This window comes from Acyrthosiphon pisum, chromosome A2, assembly GCF_005508785.2.
Source record: "Acyrthosiphon pisum isolate AL4f chromosome A2, pea_aphid_22Mar2018_4r6ur, whole genome shotgun sequence".
NCBI classification, from domain to species: Eukaryota; Metazoa; Arthropoda; class Insecta; order Hemiptera; family Aphididae; genus Acyrthosiphon; species Acyrthosiphon pisum.
In genome coordinates, this window is record NC_042495.1 from 96,825,993 (window position 1) to 96,849,466 (window position 23,474).

The 23,474-nt window shown below is 31.9% G+C and overlaps 2 protein-coding genes across 6 annotated transcripts in view; one reads left to right on the forward strand and one right to left on the reverse strand.

Annotated features, from left to right (window-relative positions):
• LOC100165676 (laccase-1) overlaps positions 1-23,474 on the reverse strand; it is a 38,011-nt gene that overhangs the window by 4,711 nt on the left and 9,826 nt on the right. The window contains exons 1-2 of one of the 5 annotated variants that reach the window (XM_016801289.2): positions 21,647-21,830; positions 2,857-3,289 (exon numbers count right to left, since the gene is read on the reverse strand). In XM_016801289.2, the coding sequence (XP_016656778.1) occupies positions 2,857-3,189 (333 nt within the window). In that variant the 5' untranslated portion in view covers positions 3,190-3,289; positions 21,647-21,830. Of the gene's footprint in view, positions 1-2,856; positions 3,290-3,517; positions 3,540-6,780; positions 7,018-21,646; positions 21,831-23,474 lie in introns of those variants that run through there. The other 4 variants (XM_029489039.1, XM_001948035.5, XM_008180975.3 and 1 more) reach the window with 4 other exon arrangements.
• LOC103308140 (shaggy-related protein kinase GSK2-like) lies at positions 14,819-21,640 on the forward strand. Its single transcript, XM_029489040.1, has one exon. The coding sequence runs from the start codon at positions 19,997-19,999 to the stop codon at positions 20,654-20,656; it is 660 nt and encodes a 219-aa protein (XP_029344900.1). The 5' UTR covers positions 14,819-19,996; the 3' UTR covers positions 20,657-21,640.

The window sequence follows — 23,474 nt, forward strand, 5'->3', positions numbered from 1 at the left end:
AAAAAATTAAAATTAAAATGGAAATATTATATGGTGATCAATGAATTTAAAATTATATATACGTGAGTGAGTGATTCTATGCAGTTGATGGCCGGTCAGTGTAACACGATGTGCAGTAAAATGTGTGCTTAAAAAATTACAATAATATAATATTCGTCATCGGGGAAAATCGTTTCGTATTGTTTTCCCCATTCGTGCGATAGGAAATTTTTGTTGCTCAGAGGCGACAATAATAATATAATAAAACATTCCTATATGTTCTCGTTATATACTTATATAGTTACCTGCGTCACTTGTCTCACATTTCTACACAAGTTAATAGTCGATACATCGCTGTTTCGTTAACATAACTTTACTTTACTATATGGTACATATATCGCTGTACCTGTAATAAAGTGTACATAAAACAAATATAAATATAATTGTACAAACGTACAGCGTAGGTAGACGTACACGTGTATTTAATTACAGACATAATATTGTATTATACATAATATTATGTTGCAACATAATGTATTGAGGACCGTAAACGAAAATTAAAAATAATCACAGTTTCGACATCTCGATTCTCTGTAATTGCCATCCGTGTAAATCGGTTGGTAGGAATATGCCGGAATAATATAATGTTGTATTTTATATTATACGATTTCGATATTTTGCTATTTAAATCGTTTGAAATGGTTCAATGTAAATAGTAAAATGAGTGTTTAAAATTGTAATTATTAAACAAATCGTCCATGCGCAAATAATAATAATACAGTGCAATACAATGATTAACGTTAAAAAATATAATTTTAAATTTACATTGGTCATTTGGCCATCGGTCGCTTCCAAGAACTGGTGCGCGTCTCTGTACATATAATAACACAGGTATATACCTAACTGCAGTTTGGAAATAAAATCTCGACAGTGCACAATTAACGCGTACCTATACCCATCAGGTATATCAGGTACGATTGGGCAAAAGTTATAACGTTGTCCTAGAAAACCCGGTTAAATTGTCTATCTAAATAATGATATGTAAATGACGATCTACAGTTATAACTAACCTGCAGCTATACAAGCCTAATCGCCAAGCATGGGCTTACCCCAATTTTTTTATTTAAAACCCACTAACCCTAATAATAAATTTATTGAAATTCCGATTTTTGGATAATATTAATTTTACCAGAGAATTGTATTTCCAATTATTTAGAGTTTTTATACCGTGTATAATGTGTATAAGGAGTGTCCTGTGTCGACACATATTTATTATTTTTTTCAAATGGAACCAACTTTTTTTATTGTAAATTGTTGAGCATATTATTTTTTTTGAAAATATTGATCTATATCTAATACAAAACTTGAACGAGTAGTTTTTCTAAGTTGTTAACATATATATACTTAGGATAATAGTCCTTAAATAGTTTTACAAAAATATAAAATATATTACCTATGTAATATTAGCTAGTGGATTTAGTATATTTATAAATTACAATAAGTACTCGAAAAATATTTTATAAATTATAAAATATTGATAAATTGTAATATTAATTACTGACAAAAATAGCCCCCATTTCTTCCAATCCCATTATTAGGGACATATTATTATTATATAAAGTACGCAAAGTTAAGTAACTTAAAATTTTAAGTTCGAATATTGATTTAGTTAACATCAAAATTTTAAAAAAGTCATCACATTTACAATTTATAGGAAAAAAGGGTGATTTTTGTTTGAAAAATGAAGTTATCGTCGACATAAGACATAATCTATGTATTTGAAAATACGGTTCTTAAGTGTATAAGGTTGTCGAAGACCATTTTAAGATTTTTAATGAGTTTATGCGATTTAAATATAGTGTTCTATACCGAAAAAACTTGCTTTATCAAACCAAAATCTTTTATTTTAATGTAAACTGTTAAACAAAGGATTTTTTTAGGAGTAAGAACTATCCTTAGTAAGTACATTATAGTAACTCAGAAATCACTCTTTTATTTAGATCCATACAAATTAAAAAAAAAATCTTTTACCTAATAGCATGCAGTAATAAAGGGTAGTTCTTGTTTAAGAAAACAAAGTTTGCATCGCCACTATAGTCACTATACACTCCATAAAAGATAAAAAAATTGAATACCTTTATTATTCGGGGATAAAAGGGGGATGAACAAGCTTATAGTTAATACTGAATTGTATGTAAGCAGTGCGTTAAAGAAACGCCTCGAGAACGCGTTTAAAATCATTTTCATTTACTCCACCGACTCCACGCATAGAATGGATTTTGACCGACAATATTATTATCATCGCGAATGCCTACTGGTAAATGGAAAATAATAATATCATAATTATTTATAATAATATATTATATTTATGGTCCGCGTGCTCGACATAAATATAATAATAATGATAATATAATATATAGCTGCAGGCGGCCCAAGGACGCGTAAACGTAAATCTTTTCTCTTCTCGTCGTAGTTTTTTCCGCTATGTGACGACGAGGTCCCCGAAAAAATTCCCCATTGCTACATCGCGCACCATTGTGAAAATTGAAAACAACGGACGACTGCCAACTACTACACTGTTGTAGGTACACCGTGCGTCGTGCGCGCTGCACGTTTGGCCGCGCGAACTCGCCTAACCCACAGCCGTACTTATTATTATACTTTTCCGTCGCTTATTGGAGGGCGCGCGCGTGAACAATATAATATCTGTGCCTCCTACATAATGATAATATCATTTCAAGTACGGCGCGCGGGCCGGGAAAGTGAGTTCGGGAGGGTATATGCTCAATAATTGAATAACGACATTATTATACGCATAATAGAGGATATATTTTTATGATATATCGGATTATAATATGACATTATTATTATCGTTACTTGTATGGAAGGTCCCGGCAGACTTCTATTGATGACGATAATGGGCTTCGCAACGCCGTCGGCCGGCACACAGTCTGGTCTGTAACAATCGGTAATGTTGTACGGACAGTCGTAGCACGCCTTGCTCATTGTGTAGTACCATTCCACTTTGAAACGGTACTCGCACGTTTTGGGCGGTTCGCCCGCGCGACATTCTCTCTGGCAAGGATGGACGGCGTTGTAGTCCTGTCCGCGTTCGTGTCGCGGCTTCACGGCGCCCGTCAAGCGCAGCACGGCGATCGTACAGCAGCAGTAGTAGAACAGCACGACGGTGGTGGTGCACTGTGATCTCATTTTTCTTCCGTTTTCATCTCATATGCAAATTAATGTTGTACCGGTAAAACGGCGGTGCAGTATTGGAACGATAGACTCTGCGGGACAGGAATTTATGCGTCTGAAAATCAGCATAAACGTACATATTATTACTATCTATATATTGTTCTTGTTATTTTGCATACCTACACTAATGAGATTATTATTATTATCATTATTAATATATACACAGACGGGTAGGCGTGTTATTATGTAGGTACGCGCGTATTGGTATATATATTATAAATTATTAATTAATTTACATCGATTAAGTAGGTAGGGACCTATATAATATACAGACTTACAATACCTATAGTGACACGGTCATGCGACGACGGCCGTGTGCTGCTGCTTCAGTGGCGTCGAGAATAATGTATTGTATTTTTGTTTTGCCAAGTGGAAACCGGATTTTTAAAATGCCAACATTTACCGTCGTGGAAGTTGCAGTTTCTTTCCCCCCACCCCCTCACACTTTGTTAGACCACCAGAACTTCAAACCGCGGGTATCGGAATACATTTCGGGGGATTTACCCTTGACTGTATAATTTGTTCTTAACATTATTTATAATGATATTATAATGGTTTATAGTTCACATACCTACACTCACAGCACTTAGCAGATACAATAACAACATAATATATTAATATATCAATACTATATTTTATAAACTGCATATATTTATATATATATATTATATAATATAGTCTGCAATGATGCGGAGGTACCTATTGAAATTTTTTTTGAAATTTTTTTTTTTTTTAACGAAATCTGCAATCTATACAGACAATGTACAATAAGTAGATACTATGTAGACTGTAAAGTGACATGAAAAAAAGGTAGGTATTATAGTGGGCTACTTGAATTGAGAGATTACCCAGTAGTAACACGTGTGTTATTTATTATATTAATATAAGATGCTAAAGTAGAAGGTTCCAACACCATTTTCTTTTTGAGGTATTAAATTAACTAATTATTGGTACTTTTAAATACATTCAATATTTACATATCATGGTGTCTAATGTATACGACATTTTAATAATAATTTACATTTTATTCATTTTAATTTTATATAGAGAATACATTATCGACGTATGCAAAAAGATAAAGTACTAATCCGCATAAAATTAAATACAAACAGGTTCTACACACACGAGTTTTACGGAAATCAAACTATTGTTGAAATTTTAGGTACGTACTTAAATATAAATATAATTAAAACGAGGAACCGTCGTCGTCAATAGGTATATTTATTTATTTTATTTTTTCCGTAGAAAAGGGACCTTCTAACGTTTTTTAATTGACTGTTGCTGCTGCACGTATATATTGTATATAGCGTGTAATGTGTATACTGTGTATACTATTATATCATACTATTTTATGCATACATGTGGCTATAGGTGCAATTTGAAACGCTTGTTGGTATACTTTGGTCGAGTAATTTTAAAATCAATTTCCATAGAATCATCATTGTAATTTTCATACTTTTGGAGCTTCATTATAATAATAAGACATTATTTATTACCATCGTTATCAAAGTAGTTATAATATAATTATCGATAATGACATTATTATAATGTATAACTTATAAAATTAAAAGATTAAAAAATCTGGTACTATGTATATACCTATATAACATACTAACAGTACTTTGTGACCATGTGTCCATCGTATAGCCAAATTTTAAGTTTGAGTATTTTAAGTTTTTAAGTATTTAAATTTTAAACACAAATATAGATTATCTACCTTATCTTTTTAAATATTAATTGTTCTTTGTTTTAAATACTTCTCAAATATTTTATGTTTAGGTAGGTATTAAATGTATTATTATATATTGTAAATTACTATGTTATCTTGGTCCATCAAAAAATTTTTCTATAGCCAGCAATTGTTGAAATTTTTAATAAAAAAATACACGTGTAAGGATGTAAGGTCATATTTTATGTTTAATTTATCTTTATGGTTGAACTGTCTAACAAATTAATAAATTATAATAACAAGTAGGTAACTAGTTAAAGTAAAATGTATACAATTTTCACCCAAGTACAATGTATGTTCAATATATGACCTCTCGAATAAAACATTTTTCTCATAAGGATCTGACTATAACTTAAATATACAGAGTACCGACCTACTAACAGTTATTCACACTGTGGTCGAAACAAACGCACTTATTTAATATTATTATCTAATAAACATATATTTTTAAGTCTAGGTATTTAAAACTTACCTAACATATCTTTTAATCGGGTAATTTTATTAAAGTTAATTAAATATAATTAAAAATTTATTTCTAAATTATCTGATGTGAAAAAATTAAAATAAAGTTTTATATCCATAATATTTTGATAAAATCGATCATAATAATATACGCGACTAACCACGTTTGTACAACCATGCCTATCTTAAATTATCATTTGATATTTTTTTTTGTCAATAGGTTTTTAAATATTAGGTATCTTAAATATTGATTTATTTTATTATAATTTATAATTATGAATAAACTAAAGTAATTGATATTGCGCAATACCAAGAGGTCAATAAGACCAAGATGCGACAAATGGCGTAATATACTAATATATACCTACTGCAGAGCAACTATTGAACTATAACGGCGGGTTAAAGTCTTATATAACTGGCTATGCGGTTTTCTAAACTATATTAAGGGTGAGAAGAAAAAACTCATATTCTTCATATCAAATAATTACAGAAAAGTAAACATAGGTAGGTGTCATTAAAAGGTTAGAGCAATTTTTACTTCACATTATGACCAAGAGACTTATATACGGATGGTATAGGTATCCAATTTGCGATAATAATTATTTATTAACGATCATCCTTGAAGTATTCGAGTAAAGTTTTCCTATTCGCTTTTCGATAGTGATAATAATAAATAATAATAATATTATAAATAACAATAAATGGATGTTTTACTAAAACTATATAGAGCTTGAAGGTCTTTCAAAATAATCAGCGATCCCGTGTATACACGCATATAAGGTCTCGAAGTACATTTATACAATAATTATCGCAATGTACGGCAGTGGTTCGCTGCTGTAAAGTGTGCCATCACATTATAATAACACGGGAACAGCCTATCTAAATATATATAACTACCTATATAATATTACCTATGTGATATGCTTTAGAATGAGCAATTAATTTTAATGAACTATTGATGGAACAAAGAACAACGAAATCATAATATTAGATGCGTATATTTTCGAACTGCATAGGTACGAATATTATATCTCGCCACAATATTGCAGATCGAAAACGAACGAATTTGTTATAATATTATTTTATAATTTTATATAGCTGATAATCTAATATCGGAGATGTATAATAATCAATATTATTATTAGTATCGCGTAATTGATGATAATATTAAGCCTTGTAAATAAAAAAAAATAGAAGTCGAGACGAGAATATATATTATAAAATATCTACCTATATGGGTAGAATTAAGAAGGTATAATATGCGCCTTATCGTTAAAATAATAATAATATTATATATAATACATTTTATTTATTTGTCACTATCGCGGTAGGATAATATTATTATTGTGATTTACCTGCTACCTGTTGCGGTGCGATGATATGTGCGTGCGCGGCCGTTATCCGGCAAAGTCGAACTTTCAAAAACACGCGGCGCGCACGGCGTAGTGCGTTTTATATTAACGCGGACAGAGGAGCGCGGCACGTCCAAGCGCGTTGTACCTCACGACGACGAGCCGGTCAACGATCAACGATTATCGTTTTCGGAATACGCGATACGCGCACGGTCTCGCCAGATACTATATGCTGTTATAGGGATGCCCTTGACGCAAGTGTACCTGGTAAATGAGAAAAAAAAACCAAACACATATTATAGGTAGGTAGGCACGCACGCACACACACACACACACACACACTCAAACACACAGATAAATTATACATATATAAATGTAGGTATAGGTTATTGAAACGTATCCGTCTCCCCCGTGTGTGTATTATACACGTTTTATTATTATTTTCGTTGTTTTTAGGGGAAGGGGAAATCATTATTACAGTCCCGGGCGGGTATATTAAATACGGTCGTGTGACGTAGGCACACGTCGAAATTAGCATAATATCTAAGTGATCTAACGTGCCATTATATTATTATTATTATTATTATTATAAATCGTACGAATCTTCTGTAAAGATAAACCACTATATAGGTACCTATAATACCATAGTATACCTACCACACAATGAACACATCTATATATATATATATATTACTATACTACCATAGTACCTACCACATAATGAACACATATATATATATACGCCCCGGCGTGTTTCGTCTATGTACAAAACTATATCATTATTATATTGTTTCGACGTCATCGGTCGGAAAAGACTTCTCGAAAACCTATATTGACCGAGCAATAAGTCGACAGTGTCGATGTTTACAAAATCTTAATATTATAGGTACTTATGTAATATCTACTACAATAATTGATTTTCGGTCCGTAAAAATAATGTGTTATATTCCTTTGCATATTATACATAAGAGAAAATATAATAATATTATATTATAATATATAATATTAAACCCACTTATCGTTATGAAATCACATTCCTCGCGCGTGTAACGACTAATTACCTGCAGAACAGTAAAAACAATATCATTTCAATAATGCTTTGGACTGAAATTTGACATATACCTACCTATGTCCTATATTATTCTATAATTATTACACTGTCTTGTTATGAAATTTAAAAATGAACTCAATATTATTTTTTATATAGACAATTAAACTTAATTTTACTACCCACATGAACTGCGTTTACAACATTTTTTATTTTATTAATAATAACATCATAATATTGTCTTTTTAGCGAGTGGGTAAAATTTATTAAAACAATTCTTCGGATACCAAATTTTAAAAATTTCGTAACTTTATTATTGGTCTGTTATTGGACGTTTTCTTTATCTTTTACCTGTTTGTTTATTATAGCGGTAAGTATAGATAGTTCCTATTATATATATATATATTTAAACACAATACAGCATATTATACACAATAATATTATATTGCATTTAATTTTCATGCTAAAATTATCAACTTTCAAATCACTCAAATCATTGTAACAATAACAGTAATATTGAGTACAATTGAGTATCGTTGTGATCATTAATATTATTATATATTTTCTTTTATAATACAACCGGTAATTTGTGTCAAGTTCTAACTTTCAACATTTGAAGACACCCCGTCATTGCAAGCTTTCGTTAAAGGGGTCCCCAATCAGCTCACATATTTCGTTTTCAAATCGTACTATAGGTAACAATATTATGTATACTGACATACTGCGTTCTGAGTAGACGTACTATAGGAGATTAAATTTATTACAATATTATAATATAGGACATGGGTACTCTAATAAATGACACGTTAAGTATAAATGGTCATTTTTCATTAAAACCAAAAAGGCGGTTATATAGGTAAATAATTCACAATATTATGACGTATATAAATCATTTATCACTATACCTACTTATATAGTCATTACATAAAATTGTGAATCTTTTCCCTTTCACTTGTATTTTATTTTGTCAACTATACGTGAATATAGAAATATGATTGTATATATTATTATTCTACGTATTAAATTACAATTACCTATTACTGTCTTATTATACAATGATGGTCGAAACAAAACGTGTTTCTATAGCGACTGCAGTATCATAGTTTCGAGATTCTGTCATTAAACAAAAATACACATTCACGACCACGTTAAAATATTATTGAGACCGTGACATTTTTTTTTTTATAACGTTTATTTTTAATTATAATTTTTTTTTTTATACTTTTTTTAATATTTTTCCCGAATGGATTTTGAAAATACTCGAGGACGTCAACAACCGAGCTTCAAATGAACTCTTCGACGAGTATAATAAAATTCCCTGTAAACGATAATGATGAATAATACACACACACACGAACTACGGGTGTTATAAACATAATAAATAAAAAACGTAATACTGTACATATATTTAATATACCTACAAAACCTGATGTCAACGCGTGTCGGAACAACGGCAATGAGTGAGTCTGTCCTGGGTTTTTCAAGGGTAATCGTTACATTCCCCGTGCAGTTAGTCACGTGGTTCTGTTTGGCCATTAATAATAATACCTATATGGTGTATATTATATATATGTATATTATGTATTAATAATGTAATCGGTTGGACGAGAGTATTTACACGAATATAATACGACTATATCGAATACAATTATTATTACTTTGACGCCGAACAATTAACAGCTGCTGGTAAGCGATAATTACAGACTATATTATATATATACTGTGTTGGCCCATTGATTTATTAAGTTTCCATCCATAGCGCGCGATGAAGATTAATTATATTGTTCCGCATTTGAATGGCGGCGGTACAGGAAGTGTACAATATGAGTAGCCATAGGTTCTGAGAATTACTGCAGTTTAGAGTATGAATCATTACGATTAAATAAATTGGCCACTGTAGCAGTATCGGAATATATTTTATCCTATGCTACCTTTAAATAATAATTTTTAGAAATACGTTTGCCCGGAGCAATATTATAATGTTATGTACAACTATAATACTTGAATAGATCAATAGAGACTTTAACATCCCGTTCAATATAATTATCGTTCTTGTCTATCACATTCTTTGGTATAAAAAATGTGAAATGATTAATAATTCTTTGCTTATACATATTATTATTATAATATTACTAGAATACTACGACTTACACGTCATACAAAAATATGACCGACTCAACTATCGTTTAGTCGACCGTGGAAAAGCACTAAACTAATTTATTATATATCTATATAATGGTAAATACATCATAGAAACATATTTTTTTTTTATTTATGAATCAAATCGAAATAATCAGGTAATAGATGTATAGGTATTATAGCCATGTATGATAAACTTGAAGATTCAAAAGCTCAGAATGCTACACCGTGGTGCCCGATGGCCGATACAACATCCCTCCCATCTTTGATATTATAGTCGGTAATTATTATTATTATCATCGCTAAATAACTCTTAAAACGGAATTTATTTATTTTATATACCTACTGCTTAGTGGCCATCAATTCACGGTAATCCACGTAAGTCGTAGCACACTGTACTCCTTAAATTACATAAAAAATGTAAACTATTTATATATGTATTTTAGGCTGGTAAGTATACTTAAAAATTTAAATAATCATAATTTAAATAAAGTGATTATTAAAGGAAAGAATTGGGATGATAAATTACCAATATTAATGTAATTTAATGTGTTTTATACTCGCTAAAATAAAATGTATTTCTACATTGTTTTTCAAAATGATGTACTTTATACTCAAGTCTAGCCCTAATATTTTCGCTATTAAGAAATATTTTAATCATTTGATTTAAAGTTAAAACATTGATGGCCATCTATTTGACCAATAATTACATTGCACAACATGATATTATCTGTAAAATATATACCTGGTATATATATATATATATATTATACCAGCTATTATCCATATAGATATTGTTATATACCTACCTACATACAAGTTTTTTTTAGAATAAAAGTTTACTCAGAATCGGTGCGTATAATAATTGAAACGATTGGAAATTTAAACAGAATTTAGATTTTAATCAGTTTTTTTTTAATTTCACAACGTACAATTTATACAATCTCTAATAAATAATTTAAAACACATCTATATATATATAGATATATTCTGTATACATATTGTAATGAACATTTATTTAAGTTTAGTTCAGGGACATTTGTTGTTCTTGTGAGCTAACAATAATATGTGAGCGGTTTAAACATGTTATTATTGTGAACATTATTGTCTCAAGACGATTAAATCAAATTTAAAAAAATAAAACATTTTAATTAATTCATACAGTATGATAGCCATCATATACGTATAATAGGCATATAACTTACTATAACTAACTGTGCTTTTATATGGGTACCTAATCCGTAAGATATTGCAAGTAATTAAATTATTTGTTTATATTAATAGTAATATACTAATATTAATTACTAATACACTAGTAAACTACTAGGGACTTTAGGTAGAACAATATCCCGTTGTTAGCAAAAAAAGAAAAACAATCGTTTAATCCGAGCTAATCTCTATATAATTTAACGATTCGTTAGATCCCGTGAACATAGTACTATTATCTCTAAATAATGATATAAAATTTTTTAAATAATTGAAAAAAATGAAAACGACAGTTATAAGTAGGTATTGCAATATGAAAACCATTTCAGATGAAACATCCTAGGGAGTAGGAAAAATTTATAAGTGGGTTGTGGATCAGAGAGTAAGGCCCCCTAATATCATCTAATATACCTATTTAAAAATGTATTAAGTCGGAATTTTCCATTTTATCAGTCAAGCTGGATATTAAACACGATTTGTCATACCAATCGAAGTTTTATCGGTCGTTCGAGATTCCACAGGTTTCACTTTAAGCTTAATATTACAAAGATGAACTTAAACTAAAATAGACAATAGTTTTTTATTGTTATTTGTGTGTTGTCCGATACCACGGTTATCGATTGTATTTCAGTGCGTTCCGCCTAGGTAATTAATCGGTAATGTCTCCTATAGCCTTTAAAAAAAACCTCAAAGATTCTTAAAGACGCCTTAAATCACTGCGGGTGGGTGGAGGGGCCCTAGAATTATTATTTATTGAAAGTTACGAGTGTTACCTTATTGTTGTATTTAGCATTTAGGCGTCTTATTACCTATAATTATACATGTTAAAGACAGTATACGTGTGTTTTCAATTGTAGCCGAACGTATTCAAGGGAATATCGTCGAATTCAATAGTTGCTTTTGAATGAAAAGTACGATGGCACGATGCGAAAACCTCGAGGGTGATAAAAGTCCATAAAACCTACGTAATATTATATTGTTTTCATAATTTATATGTTAATATTGCACGTCGATTTCCTTTATAGAATCACGTCCACGGTCAGGTTTTTTCCTAAAATCTAAATAATAATATACATAGCGTAATCGTGTAGCTCGTCGAACGATGTGATATTTTATGAAACACACATTTAAATCTCGCATAGTAGAACTTATTTAAAAGAAAAACTCGTATCGGTATGCAAAATAATAATATATTATCAATAATTATAATTTAAAATACTATTTATGAATGTGGTCTGCCGACTGCCAGTTTACTAATACCTCGTCGGCGGGAAAGAAATGAAAAGGAGTAAAAAAACCCGAAGACCCGGATTATCAAAACGCGTAGGTAGACAGACTTGTGCCGCCGGTAATAACAGACTGGTAACATGGTAAATATCTCTGCCTACACCGTCGTACTCGTACTCACTACCGATCGGTCGCATCTTACAGACCTAAGTAAATAAACGACGACGACGGCAAATGTATATTTGGCACTAGGTACGTCACATAATATTATACGTTACCTACATATTATAATGTAGGAAATGGCGTTTGAATAAATTATATCGTTTTCGCGGCAAACGTTATACGTAATTGTATATTATAGTTATCACCGCGTGCGTTTAACATGATAATAATATAAAAATATGTTATATACCCCCACCACGGTATTATTATTATTACGTTACACTCGTATATAGACACATTTAGGTGAAAATATAATAATAATAAATAATAACGATGAATAATAATATACAACCGCGAAGGTTAATGCGCTCGCCGCTCGATTAACAAGGTACGTGATTCGCGATCGGTCGGCCAACGATGACCCGCGAACATCTAGGGTATCCGTCGCGATAATAATAGAATATCTAATATTTATAGTTTAATATAAATCAACAATAATAATAATGATAATAATATTATTACACTACAAAAACAACAACAAAAACAATTCCATTGAATAAACCTATACACATATTAATATGTTTTTATAACAGAACTGTAGAATGTGATCTATTGAAGTGTCTAGACATTCATTATTTCAAATTTTTTTGAAAATATTTTTTAAGTTTAAATAAGTGGAGTAGAGTGGCACAAGGGTATGTACAAAATCTTGGTCAATTGTCTCCGCCCATTTGAACTTTAGTCTTCAAGTACTTATATAATATTATAACCATTGATTATAAATACTAGTATTACTAGATATAACTAATTAACTACTTGTTCAAAATTCCATTTGTATGTATCTCAAAATACTCCGAAAATATTCTGATTCAACACGTCATGAAATGGGTTGTCATTGAAAAGAGTAAAGCTAAGAGTAAATTATAACAATAGTCAATAAACAATTATTGTCAAAATTATAATTTTTTTTTTTAATGTTGTTTAGCATGCGGACATCGCCATGCAAAAATAATATTTTGCAAAAAGTTAAGAATTTTTGATATAAGGCACTTAATTAATATTGATCACCTTGTATAGTTCTAAATAATATCTATACGAATCTCGTTACATAACAAAAATACTGCGTCCTCGACCACCGTAGAAAAAATTTCGCTCATTACTTGTCATGATAATATATTAAATTAATAACAAAACAAAACACCATACCAGTAAATCGATTGGGAAAAACAAAAAATCAAATTAAACCTAATAAAAGTAATAAAACCCACTATCCTCCACTGGCCCAATAACCTTTCGGATAGAATAAAGGAAACGATTAAGCAACATATTATATTATATTATATAGGGTAGGTCAACGAGAATGAGACCGATCCAAACTCGTACACACGTCGAATTTGACGCCTATTATATACCGGGGATCAAATGATTTACTTAAGTAAAAACTAAAAAGTAATTAATAAAAAAAATCTGACGACATAATGTTATTATTTGAAACTCTTGGGCCGGGACTTCCAATATCGACAAACTTAATATCTTTCCTCCAAGAATCAGAGGACTGGTCAAAGTCGTTTAATATTATGTATTTTATATTATCACTTACAGCTTCGGTCTGGCCCACTTGGCTGTCCGGTAATCGTCCTTAGAAATTTTTTTGATATTGGAGGACCGTAGAAAAATTGTAAAACGTATATTTAATTAATTCACTTAGCTATGTGTCGTGAGTGGAACATTTCAAATTTTTTTGAACTAATGACAACGTTTGGTTCAGTGGCGTAATTAGGAATTTGGTTTGGGGGATTATACGTTTTTAGCCAACATGAATGGTCATCATCAATACTTTGATCAAAATGTTAACAGTAAAAAAAAGTTTTTTGGGGATCTATCCCCCTAATCCCCCTGCCACTAATTACGCCCCTGATTTGTTTCATATTGTATATAGCAGCTAAATACGTTTTTCCGTGTATTCAGTAGTTAAGCGTGAATGAGTATTTTCAAAACTAAACTTTAATCTCTGATAAGCCTACAATTTCCGGATCCTTATTATTTTGTATGTTTGTTGAAGAAGACACCATTCAACTCGTAAACTAAGATTAATTTAAAAATGTTTAATGATCTTAAAGCGACATTTTTTAAAAAAAACTACTATTATTTTTAATAATAATTTATTTCTTATTGAACCAACGTTAGGTATTTATATTGATTACATTTTTTCTCTATTTTAAATACAATTAAAAAAAATATGAAAACAATGTTGTTTATAGTTATAATATTTATGATAACTACTAATTAATTTTAAAGACAACTAATAAATTATTTTATTGCAATGTACTAAGAAGAAGTTAAAAATTTGTTAAGTCTGTAGGGGCTTAGGGCCCAATCATGAGCCAGACTGACACTGTTTATCGTGTAAGCTATGCTTATAGGTAGTGCCTCAAAATTTCACAATAACATCGAACAATTTCATCAGCTATAAAAATGTATAAATATTATGAGAAATGTGCCTTTCCCCTTCCAACAAAAACAAATATATATGATGACGATAACCAATATCAATACTTAATGCTAATATTATAACATTTAAATTATAATAATATTATAGGTCGATAATATTATTATAATATGTTACATAAGAACAATATTGTTCGAGCGTACCCTCGAGCAATCGATAATATTATTATAATATCGTTTTGTAATTAATAAAAGGTTGTTGAATTCGTAAACAGTCGCGTAAACAGCAGATTATGATATTGTTATTTTGATTTGCGATTCGTCGCGTACCTATAACAACATAAGACTTATTAATATATTATTAATAATATTATGCCTTGTGAGTTTCATTATATAATACGATAAACAATAATAATAGTAATTCAACAATCGTGCGGTACATCATCATCGCGTTACATGACGTGCCGCCGCGCTCGCCCCCGCCGCTGAAGCCTACTCGTCACTGAATTCGCAGTGGTGCGACGACGTCACGGCGATGACGGCGTTCGGTAACGACGACGACGGCGGCGGCGGCGGCCGATTACTACAACTCTCGTACGTCACCGTGTTGGACGGCGGCACGTTCGGCACCGTTTACCGGGCGGTGTTGTCGGCCGGCGGCGGGACGGCGCGAACGGTGGCCGTCAAGCGCATTCGGTCGCCGGGCGGCGGCCGTCACGAACTGGACGCGCACAGACGGCTCCGGCACCCGAACGTCGTCAGACTGCTGTTCCACTTTTATTCCGGTAACAAAAACAGTTTATAGGTACCGTCGTCATGTTATTACACGCACCATGTAGGCATATTATAGTCGCGAACAGGCCAATTTTTTCGAGGCAAACGTATAAGACTCAATATATAGATTTCCATTAAAACGAGGCCAAGCTCTTCACCCCCACCCCAAAATATAAAGCGTCATTGACGTAAATATACAATTATCATTATTTTCAAAATTTTCATAATTTGTATTCAATATTTATTTTACACATACTAACTACTTATCCTATCGATATAGCTATAAGGCTATATTTGTGGTAAGATAATATTATAGTCTGTTCATATATTATTCTCTCATCCCGCATTTTCTACGGAAAAAACAACAATTCTTATGGTCCGTATTTATCACCCCCGTTGGATATACCGTAGTTTTGGTACCAAAAAAATTAATATTTTAAATTGTATTTTTCCAATGATTCTATCGAGTTTTATTTTAAATTTTTAGAAAATAATGATATTCACTTGGTATTCAATTGGTTATCACTCGATTTGGGGAGATTTAACAACATAATATTTGTGGGTCTAAGCCATCACCCCTATTTGCACCAAAATGTGTGACAATAATTTGCTATTGAACAAGAGTACACCGGACCATATACGTAAATTGGCCCCTAAGCCCTCCCCCCAAAAAAAACTCCTAAAGCTCCCTCAAATATTTCCTAACTTAACCTCATCAGTATAATAAATTATGTCAATACATATTAATTGGTTTTTCTAACTCCCCCTCAGATTTTTTACCATATTTACCCCTCGTATAACTTAAGGTTATATTTTTTTACTTATGGGTAGCAGGGGAATGTTCCCTTTTTTTACTGCACTTTACAATATTCTTATCAACCTTGTCGATCAAAATTGTTTTATGAGATATTTTTTAATTTACACTGACTAGGTCGTACACACTCCAAACTTAATAGTTTATATATATGATGTGAGTTTGTTGCAAAGTTTTGTTTTTTAGCTTTTTAATAGAAATTTTGAATCACGTGATTAATACAATTTGAATTTTTTGACAATTAAACTGCATTTTTAGTGATTTCAAATTCATCTCTTTAGGTCTTATAATAGTGCATTTAACTCACGGCCCGATTCGTGGGTAACGTGTGTATAATGTGTATGTGATCCTATAAGGGAGTTTTTCACGGTTGTCTGCGGGTTTGGTTAAATCGCAAGGTGAGGGGTAGACGTAAAAAAACCTTATAAATATCTCGTCAGAGTTCTACGTACGAATAAACAACTATGACGTCTTAACGACCTTATCAAACCGACGCCTATCGATTATTATATGAATATTAAATAATGCATAAACAGCATATATATACCTACATCGCCGCGATAACCCAATTTTAAATTGACCAATAATAATATATATGCCTTTTTCATATAACATTATATAGCTCTTACCAATATTATTAACTATCGCACTTAAAAATTATTAATTACAATATACACAGATGACAATAGTTAAATTAATAACCTAACTTTAGACTATCGTATTCGATTTGGTACGTTCAATTTGCCAGCAGTTTTAGCTCACGTTTCCTATTTACATAAAAAAAAAAAGACGGGAACCGATTTTAAGTACCATTTTCGCAACGAGTTATATCGAAGAAGTCCCGGAGCTGTCGAAACAATTGGTTGTCAGCCTCCTGCACGCAATATATAATATAATATATTATATTATATTAATAAGAGTATGAAACTGACAATCGATGACCGACAGCCTAAATGTCTCGACAGGACAATAGACCGTCAACCAAAATACCACAACACGAAAAATAAAAAAACAATTTTCATTTTATTATCGTACCTACCTTACAATCGGCTGATGACCATTATTATTGTTTTATTTTTTTTTTTTTAAATCACGAAATATGTTGGGAACGCCAAAATATAAATGTGTACATAATATACTAACTAAATAATATAGGTATAACCGATAGGTATATAAATATAATTTAAAAGAGCGAGCGCGAAATGGTGTAGGGGCAAAACCTTCACAGGTCTGTGTGCTCGGTGTACACCCCAAAAAATATTGGTCTATATAGTTGCGCCCGCGGGAGCATGATACGATGACATGTATTATGTATATTATGTTCAATTAACAGCTTACTGCATGATGTTATCATTTAATTATATAGACATAAACCAGCGAAATTGTATGTTGGACTGACGACTCGCAGAGATTTCGTATAATATTTTCATACGTATCAACAAGTGGTTTTAAAGCATATTATTGTTGTCTTGTCGAAAAATTATTACAAACCTTGACAACGCGGGCAATCCTCTGTATAGTTGCTACTCACTCAGAAGCAATAGAGTCTTATGCCGACTAAACAAATTAGCAATTAGTAAATATAATATGAAAAGTAGTTGCGAAGCTATTAATAATAATAGTAAACATTAAATAGATTCGTTGAGTATTCTATTATAATATCATATCATCCAGAGTGTACGTATTTTATATCACTAAGTCAATATACGAGTAGGCACAATGTATAGAATGAGAAATGTATAGTATATTATTGTCCCATTATATAGATTTTTTTTAAATACTGAAAAAAATAATAACTTTAAAGAGATTTTCCATAACCTATCGGCTTGTCTAAATTATGTACCTATTTTATTTTTCTGGTATTTTGGTATTGTTGGTCGATTGTCTTGTCTCGGGTTGATCGGTAACCACCGACCAAATATCGCGTAACCATAAATTGATCCTATATATAACCAGACACATTACAATATTATTCTACGTCTATGAGTTATGGCGTGGTATTTATTTATGAATACAATATAACTCTCAGTTCTCGGGAAGCTGCAATACCTGTATAGTATAATATATTATCATCTGCAGTGATCGTTTACAAAATGATCTAAGAAAATATCTAAACTCAGATAGGTATGTGTTCAGTGTTGTAATATTGCATGTATAGGTATAAGTAATATAAATAACAATTGCCTTGACTTTGAAAATACCTACTAAATAATAATATGTTTGAATTGTGTAATATTGTTATAATAATTGTATGATTCACCAAATACGGACCGAGATCATGACACTGAATGTTTGTAAAGGAATTTATGTAATTCTCAAACTATAGCTTAAAAACTGTTAAAACGTGTACATGTAATATAATTACGTGTAGCGAATTGCGTGCTATAACCTTAAATGGAATTACTGTATATTAAGTATTAACCCAATTACGAATAATTCAAAAAAAAAAAAAAAAATAGCGAGCACGAAGTGTACCTATTACAATATAATACGTTACCTAACCTAACATAGGATCGATGATCGAAAATCGAAGTACCATAGTTTAAATATTATTCGTACCCTCGTGGCGATGATAGCGTGTTGACTTCGGATTACTAACGCATAAAAAATACGCATACAATTTCACGTTAAGAAGAATTATTCTTTTTATTTTGTTATTTTTATAATAGTACAAACAGACAACAAATATACAAAAATATGTTAAAATTTTTATAATAATTATAAAATTATTTATGAAATGCTGTAATATAATATGCTTTGAAAATTCATTAAATAATATTTAAACCGAATTATTATTCTTTTTAACGTACAATTTGCTACGCGTTATTCGTCAGAAATACGGAGTAAACACACGACACGTCCCAGATCTTCCAGATGTAAATTCGATACGTATCGATACGGAGTAATTATTACTAGGGGTCCGATACTATATCGGAGGTATCGGATTTATCGGTATCGGTTTTTTTTAAACCGATATTTGAACCAATACCAAAAAAAAAACCAACAAAATCAATAAATATAATAGCATTGAATATAAATTTATAAATTTATAATCAATGAAAAATTACAAATATGTGTATTATCGGGTATCGGTTTTAACTGATATGGGTTGGTATAGTATCGGTAATCTTTTAATATCGGTTTATTGCTTATGTCGAAAATGATTTTCAAATATATTAGTTATCGGTTTTTTATCGGAATATCGGATAACGAATAACGGTGTACCGCACATGTATAACACTATTCTCGAATGCACAATATATTGAACCGATACGTATCAACACACCCCCAATTTTTTCCTCGAAAATCTCGATCCCCTCGGTGACTGCGCCACAGTGTATACAGTATTTGACGTGTGCTGTGCAGGGTGGGACGGCAGCGCCGGTCGGCTGAACTTGGTAATGGAATTGGCACCGACCAACTTGGACCACGCGATCCGACGGCTGGCCGCGGCCGGCCGGACGGCGAGCGCGAGCCACGGCAAGCTGTACGCGTACCAGATGTTCAGGGGCTTAGAGTACGTGCACGAGACGGCGGGACTGTGCCACAGGGACGTGAAACCGAGCAACCTGTTGCTGTATCCGGTCACGGGCGTGCTCAAGCTGTGCGACTTTGGCAGCGCGAAGGACCTGTTGGACGGCGAGCCGAACACTCGATACGCTTGTTCCCGCCACTACCGGGCGCCCGAGCTGCTGTTCGACCAAACGCCCGACGCGCCCGACTACACCGTCGCGGTGGACGTGTGGAGCGCCGGTTGCGTGTACGCCGAACTCACGGCGGGCGCTCCCCTGTACCCGGGAACGAGCGTGCCGCACCAGCGAACATTGGTCGCGCGGCCGCCGGCGTTCCCGGGTTGGGCCCCGGCCGACGCGATCCGGTTGATGGCGTCCACGCTCCGGTTCGACCCGTCCGCCAGGCCGACGGCGTCGGAAGCGTGTGACCACGAGTGTTTCGACGAGCTCAGACGACCGGGCGGCCACCACTTGCCGCCGCTGTTCGACGACTACGACGATGCCGATAACAACGACGATGACAACGACGATGACTACGGATACGCATGAGTCTGAGGATATCGCGAGGACGATAACTCTCGTGGTTTATAGATATAAGATACGCTTGGTTTACATTAAAAATATTTTCTTTTCACTTCAGTTTTATACATTTTATTATGTCCGTGAAGTTGGCTCTTACACTTTTACAAAAAAAAGTGTAAGGGCCGACTTCACAGCGGTAATTTCATTGTATTGTTTTGTCTAACAAATAAATTTATTTTTCCGGCACCGGAATTCATACTATTTAAGAATTATGGACAAATCATAAATTGTTATATCTAAAAACAAAAAAAAATCCTAGCTTCTCGTGGCGGGTGACTGCTCCCATTCACTGCCCGCCCACCTTTGAACACACCACTGTATACATCTGACGACGATATTATATTATAATACGAAAATATAAATCCATAATGAAAATATAATTATAATATTATCAATGAAGTAGCATGCAAAAACTATCTTATCGACATCAATAGAAAAAACCAAAAAAATAATTAAAAATATTATATATCTATAAATAGCTCAAAGGAGTCAAAATATTTTGAAAGTTTTATCAATTATCATGTACGTAAAGAAATTATAGAAACATTTGGTTAGTATTTAAGGTAGTTACCTAGTACCTACGGTTATTTATTTTTGATTCACACCAAAAATTTTGGCGAGTTTTCGTCACAAACAAACTGGTCTTGCATAAAAAATTCCTGTTTTTCCCAGTAATTGAGAAACTGAAAAGTACTGGGAATTTTCGATTTTGACCTCATTAAAGTACCAACTAGATCCAATTTCATATCATTAAGAAAAATACACACATCTTTTTAAAATAAATACATCCATCGCTACCCTCATCAGAATCTATAACTGTCAAGATAAAAGTACTGCAGTAGCACCCCCTCAACACGGATGCACCTGGGGGGGGGGGGCCTTAACGCACCACTTAATATCATCATAATTTTCTATTTAAAAGCTTGACACATAATAATATTATATTTTATGACTTACCTCAATTATTAATGATTGCGACGGTGTGTGTGTGTGAGAGAGTGTTTAAGTATGTTCGTTCTGCGTGGACGTCGTCCGTGCAGTAAACTAAACGTTTCAAACCGATGTCGGCGAATAAACGGCGTGCAAAGGTGCGAAAAGGGCCTATATATATGCATGCCCGGACATGACGTAAACGAGGAATTTTTCGGAGCTATACCGCGGTTATTATCACAAAATAATATTTAATTATATCTCTTGTTAGGTGCTATTATTTAATACATATTATTATTATTACGTATTATATTGGCATTGATTATATTATTATTATAAATATTTTATAACACAATTCGGTAGTCAATATGATAATACATATTATTACCCGTACCTATATTAATATTGTTGTCTGCTTTTGACCGAATCGATGACGCTTCAATCGACAACGCCGCCGAGATATCGTAGAATAAATGCGTCACGAGCGACGTCGAGGTCCTCTACATATTAATATTATATGATTATTGTACCGAGAGTAATAACTAATAACTAATAAGCAATAACTAACATCGCTAACAATAATCATTATTGTTGGCCGGATATTGTGCATGATAATATATTATATATTATTATAAAACGTCGTATGGACTATATGGGTAACCATCCAAGGGCGATCTCCCGCAGGTGTACCGGAGAGAACACTCGACTTGACAATAAAACGATAATTCTTAGCACTTCGAAGTGATTAATAATACGTTTAATTTCCGTTTTGAAAACAAAACGTACTATTACAATGGTAGTATATAAATTAACCCGCGATTTCCTATAACATTAAAAAATAATATCAAAACTTCCTACTGCAGTAGGTTGATGGATACATATTTACATTTAAGTAATAAAACCGTCATTTTATTATTAATGTTTAAACAAAAAAAAAGAAAAGAAATCCAGCAGTTTATTTCTTGATGAACATCAATTTAATAAGTAGATTATAATTTCATGTAAATATGTAGGTATGATTTAGTAGTTTGGTAGGTGCTACAGGTGGTAGGTGCCATGTGGTATAGGTATTCGCAAATGGAATTTCAGATTTCTAAATGTTCTTTGATCGTTTTCTATAATATACAACTCGAGTATCTTAAAACCTATTTCACTTTCTAATTACCATTATAAGTGATTATTTAAAAATGTTTAAACATCGAAAAATCATCTGAAACCATATTCTGGATAAATTATATATTAAGTTTTAAAAGTATAAAATGATTTTAGTAGTTAATTGTTATTTATATCGTTCACAATCGTGATTGCATTATTTTCTATTACGATTAATATAATTTTAATTAAACTGTTTAGTTTTATACGATTCGATCTATCAATATGATACGATGAAATTAAAAATGTTATTGATATGATTGATATGACTATTTGAAAATATAGTGTTAGTTATATATCTTACTGACATACATTAAGCAAATAATTAAATAATTAATTAGATTGGCTAATACGGAAAATAGGTACTCGCTAAGAACAAAACCAGTGAGTAATACTATTAGTAGATAATAATATGTAGGTATACCTCCTAATAATGATTTAAAAGCACTAATGAGCATTTTAACTCTGATATGACATTATAATATTTTCATGTATTACGTATTTCACGGCTAGACATACGTATAAATCTTTAAATTAAAATAAAACTGAATTAATAATAAACAATGATAAATAAAACATTTTCGTACGAATAATGTATTATAATATATGTATTTATTGTGATATCTATGATTTTTTTTTTATTGATATGTGTTTGAATCCATATTAGTTCAGAAGTCGTGAAGAAATTATTACCTTTATGGTA

What these genes read in the sequence shown, in the direction of transcription:
- LOC103308140 (XM_029489040.1), top strand. Translation starts at nt 19,997, where the DNA reads ATGGAATTGGCACCGACCAACTTGGACCACGCGATCCGACGGCTGGCC.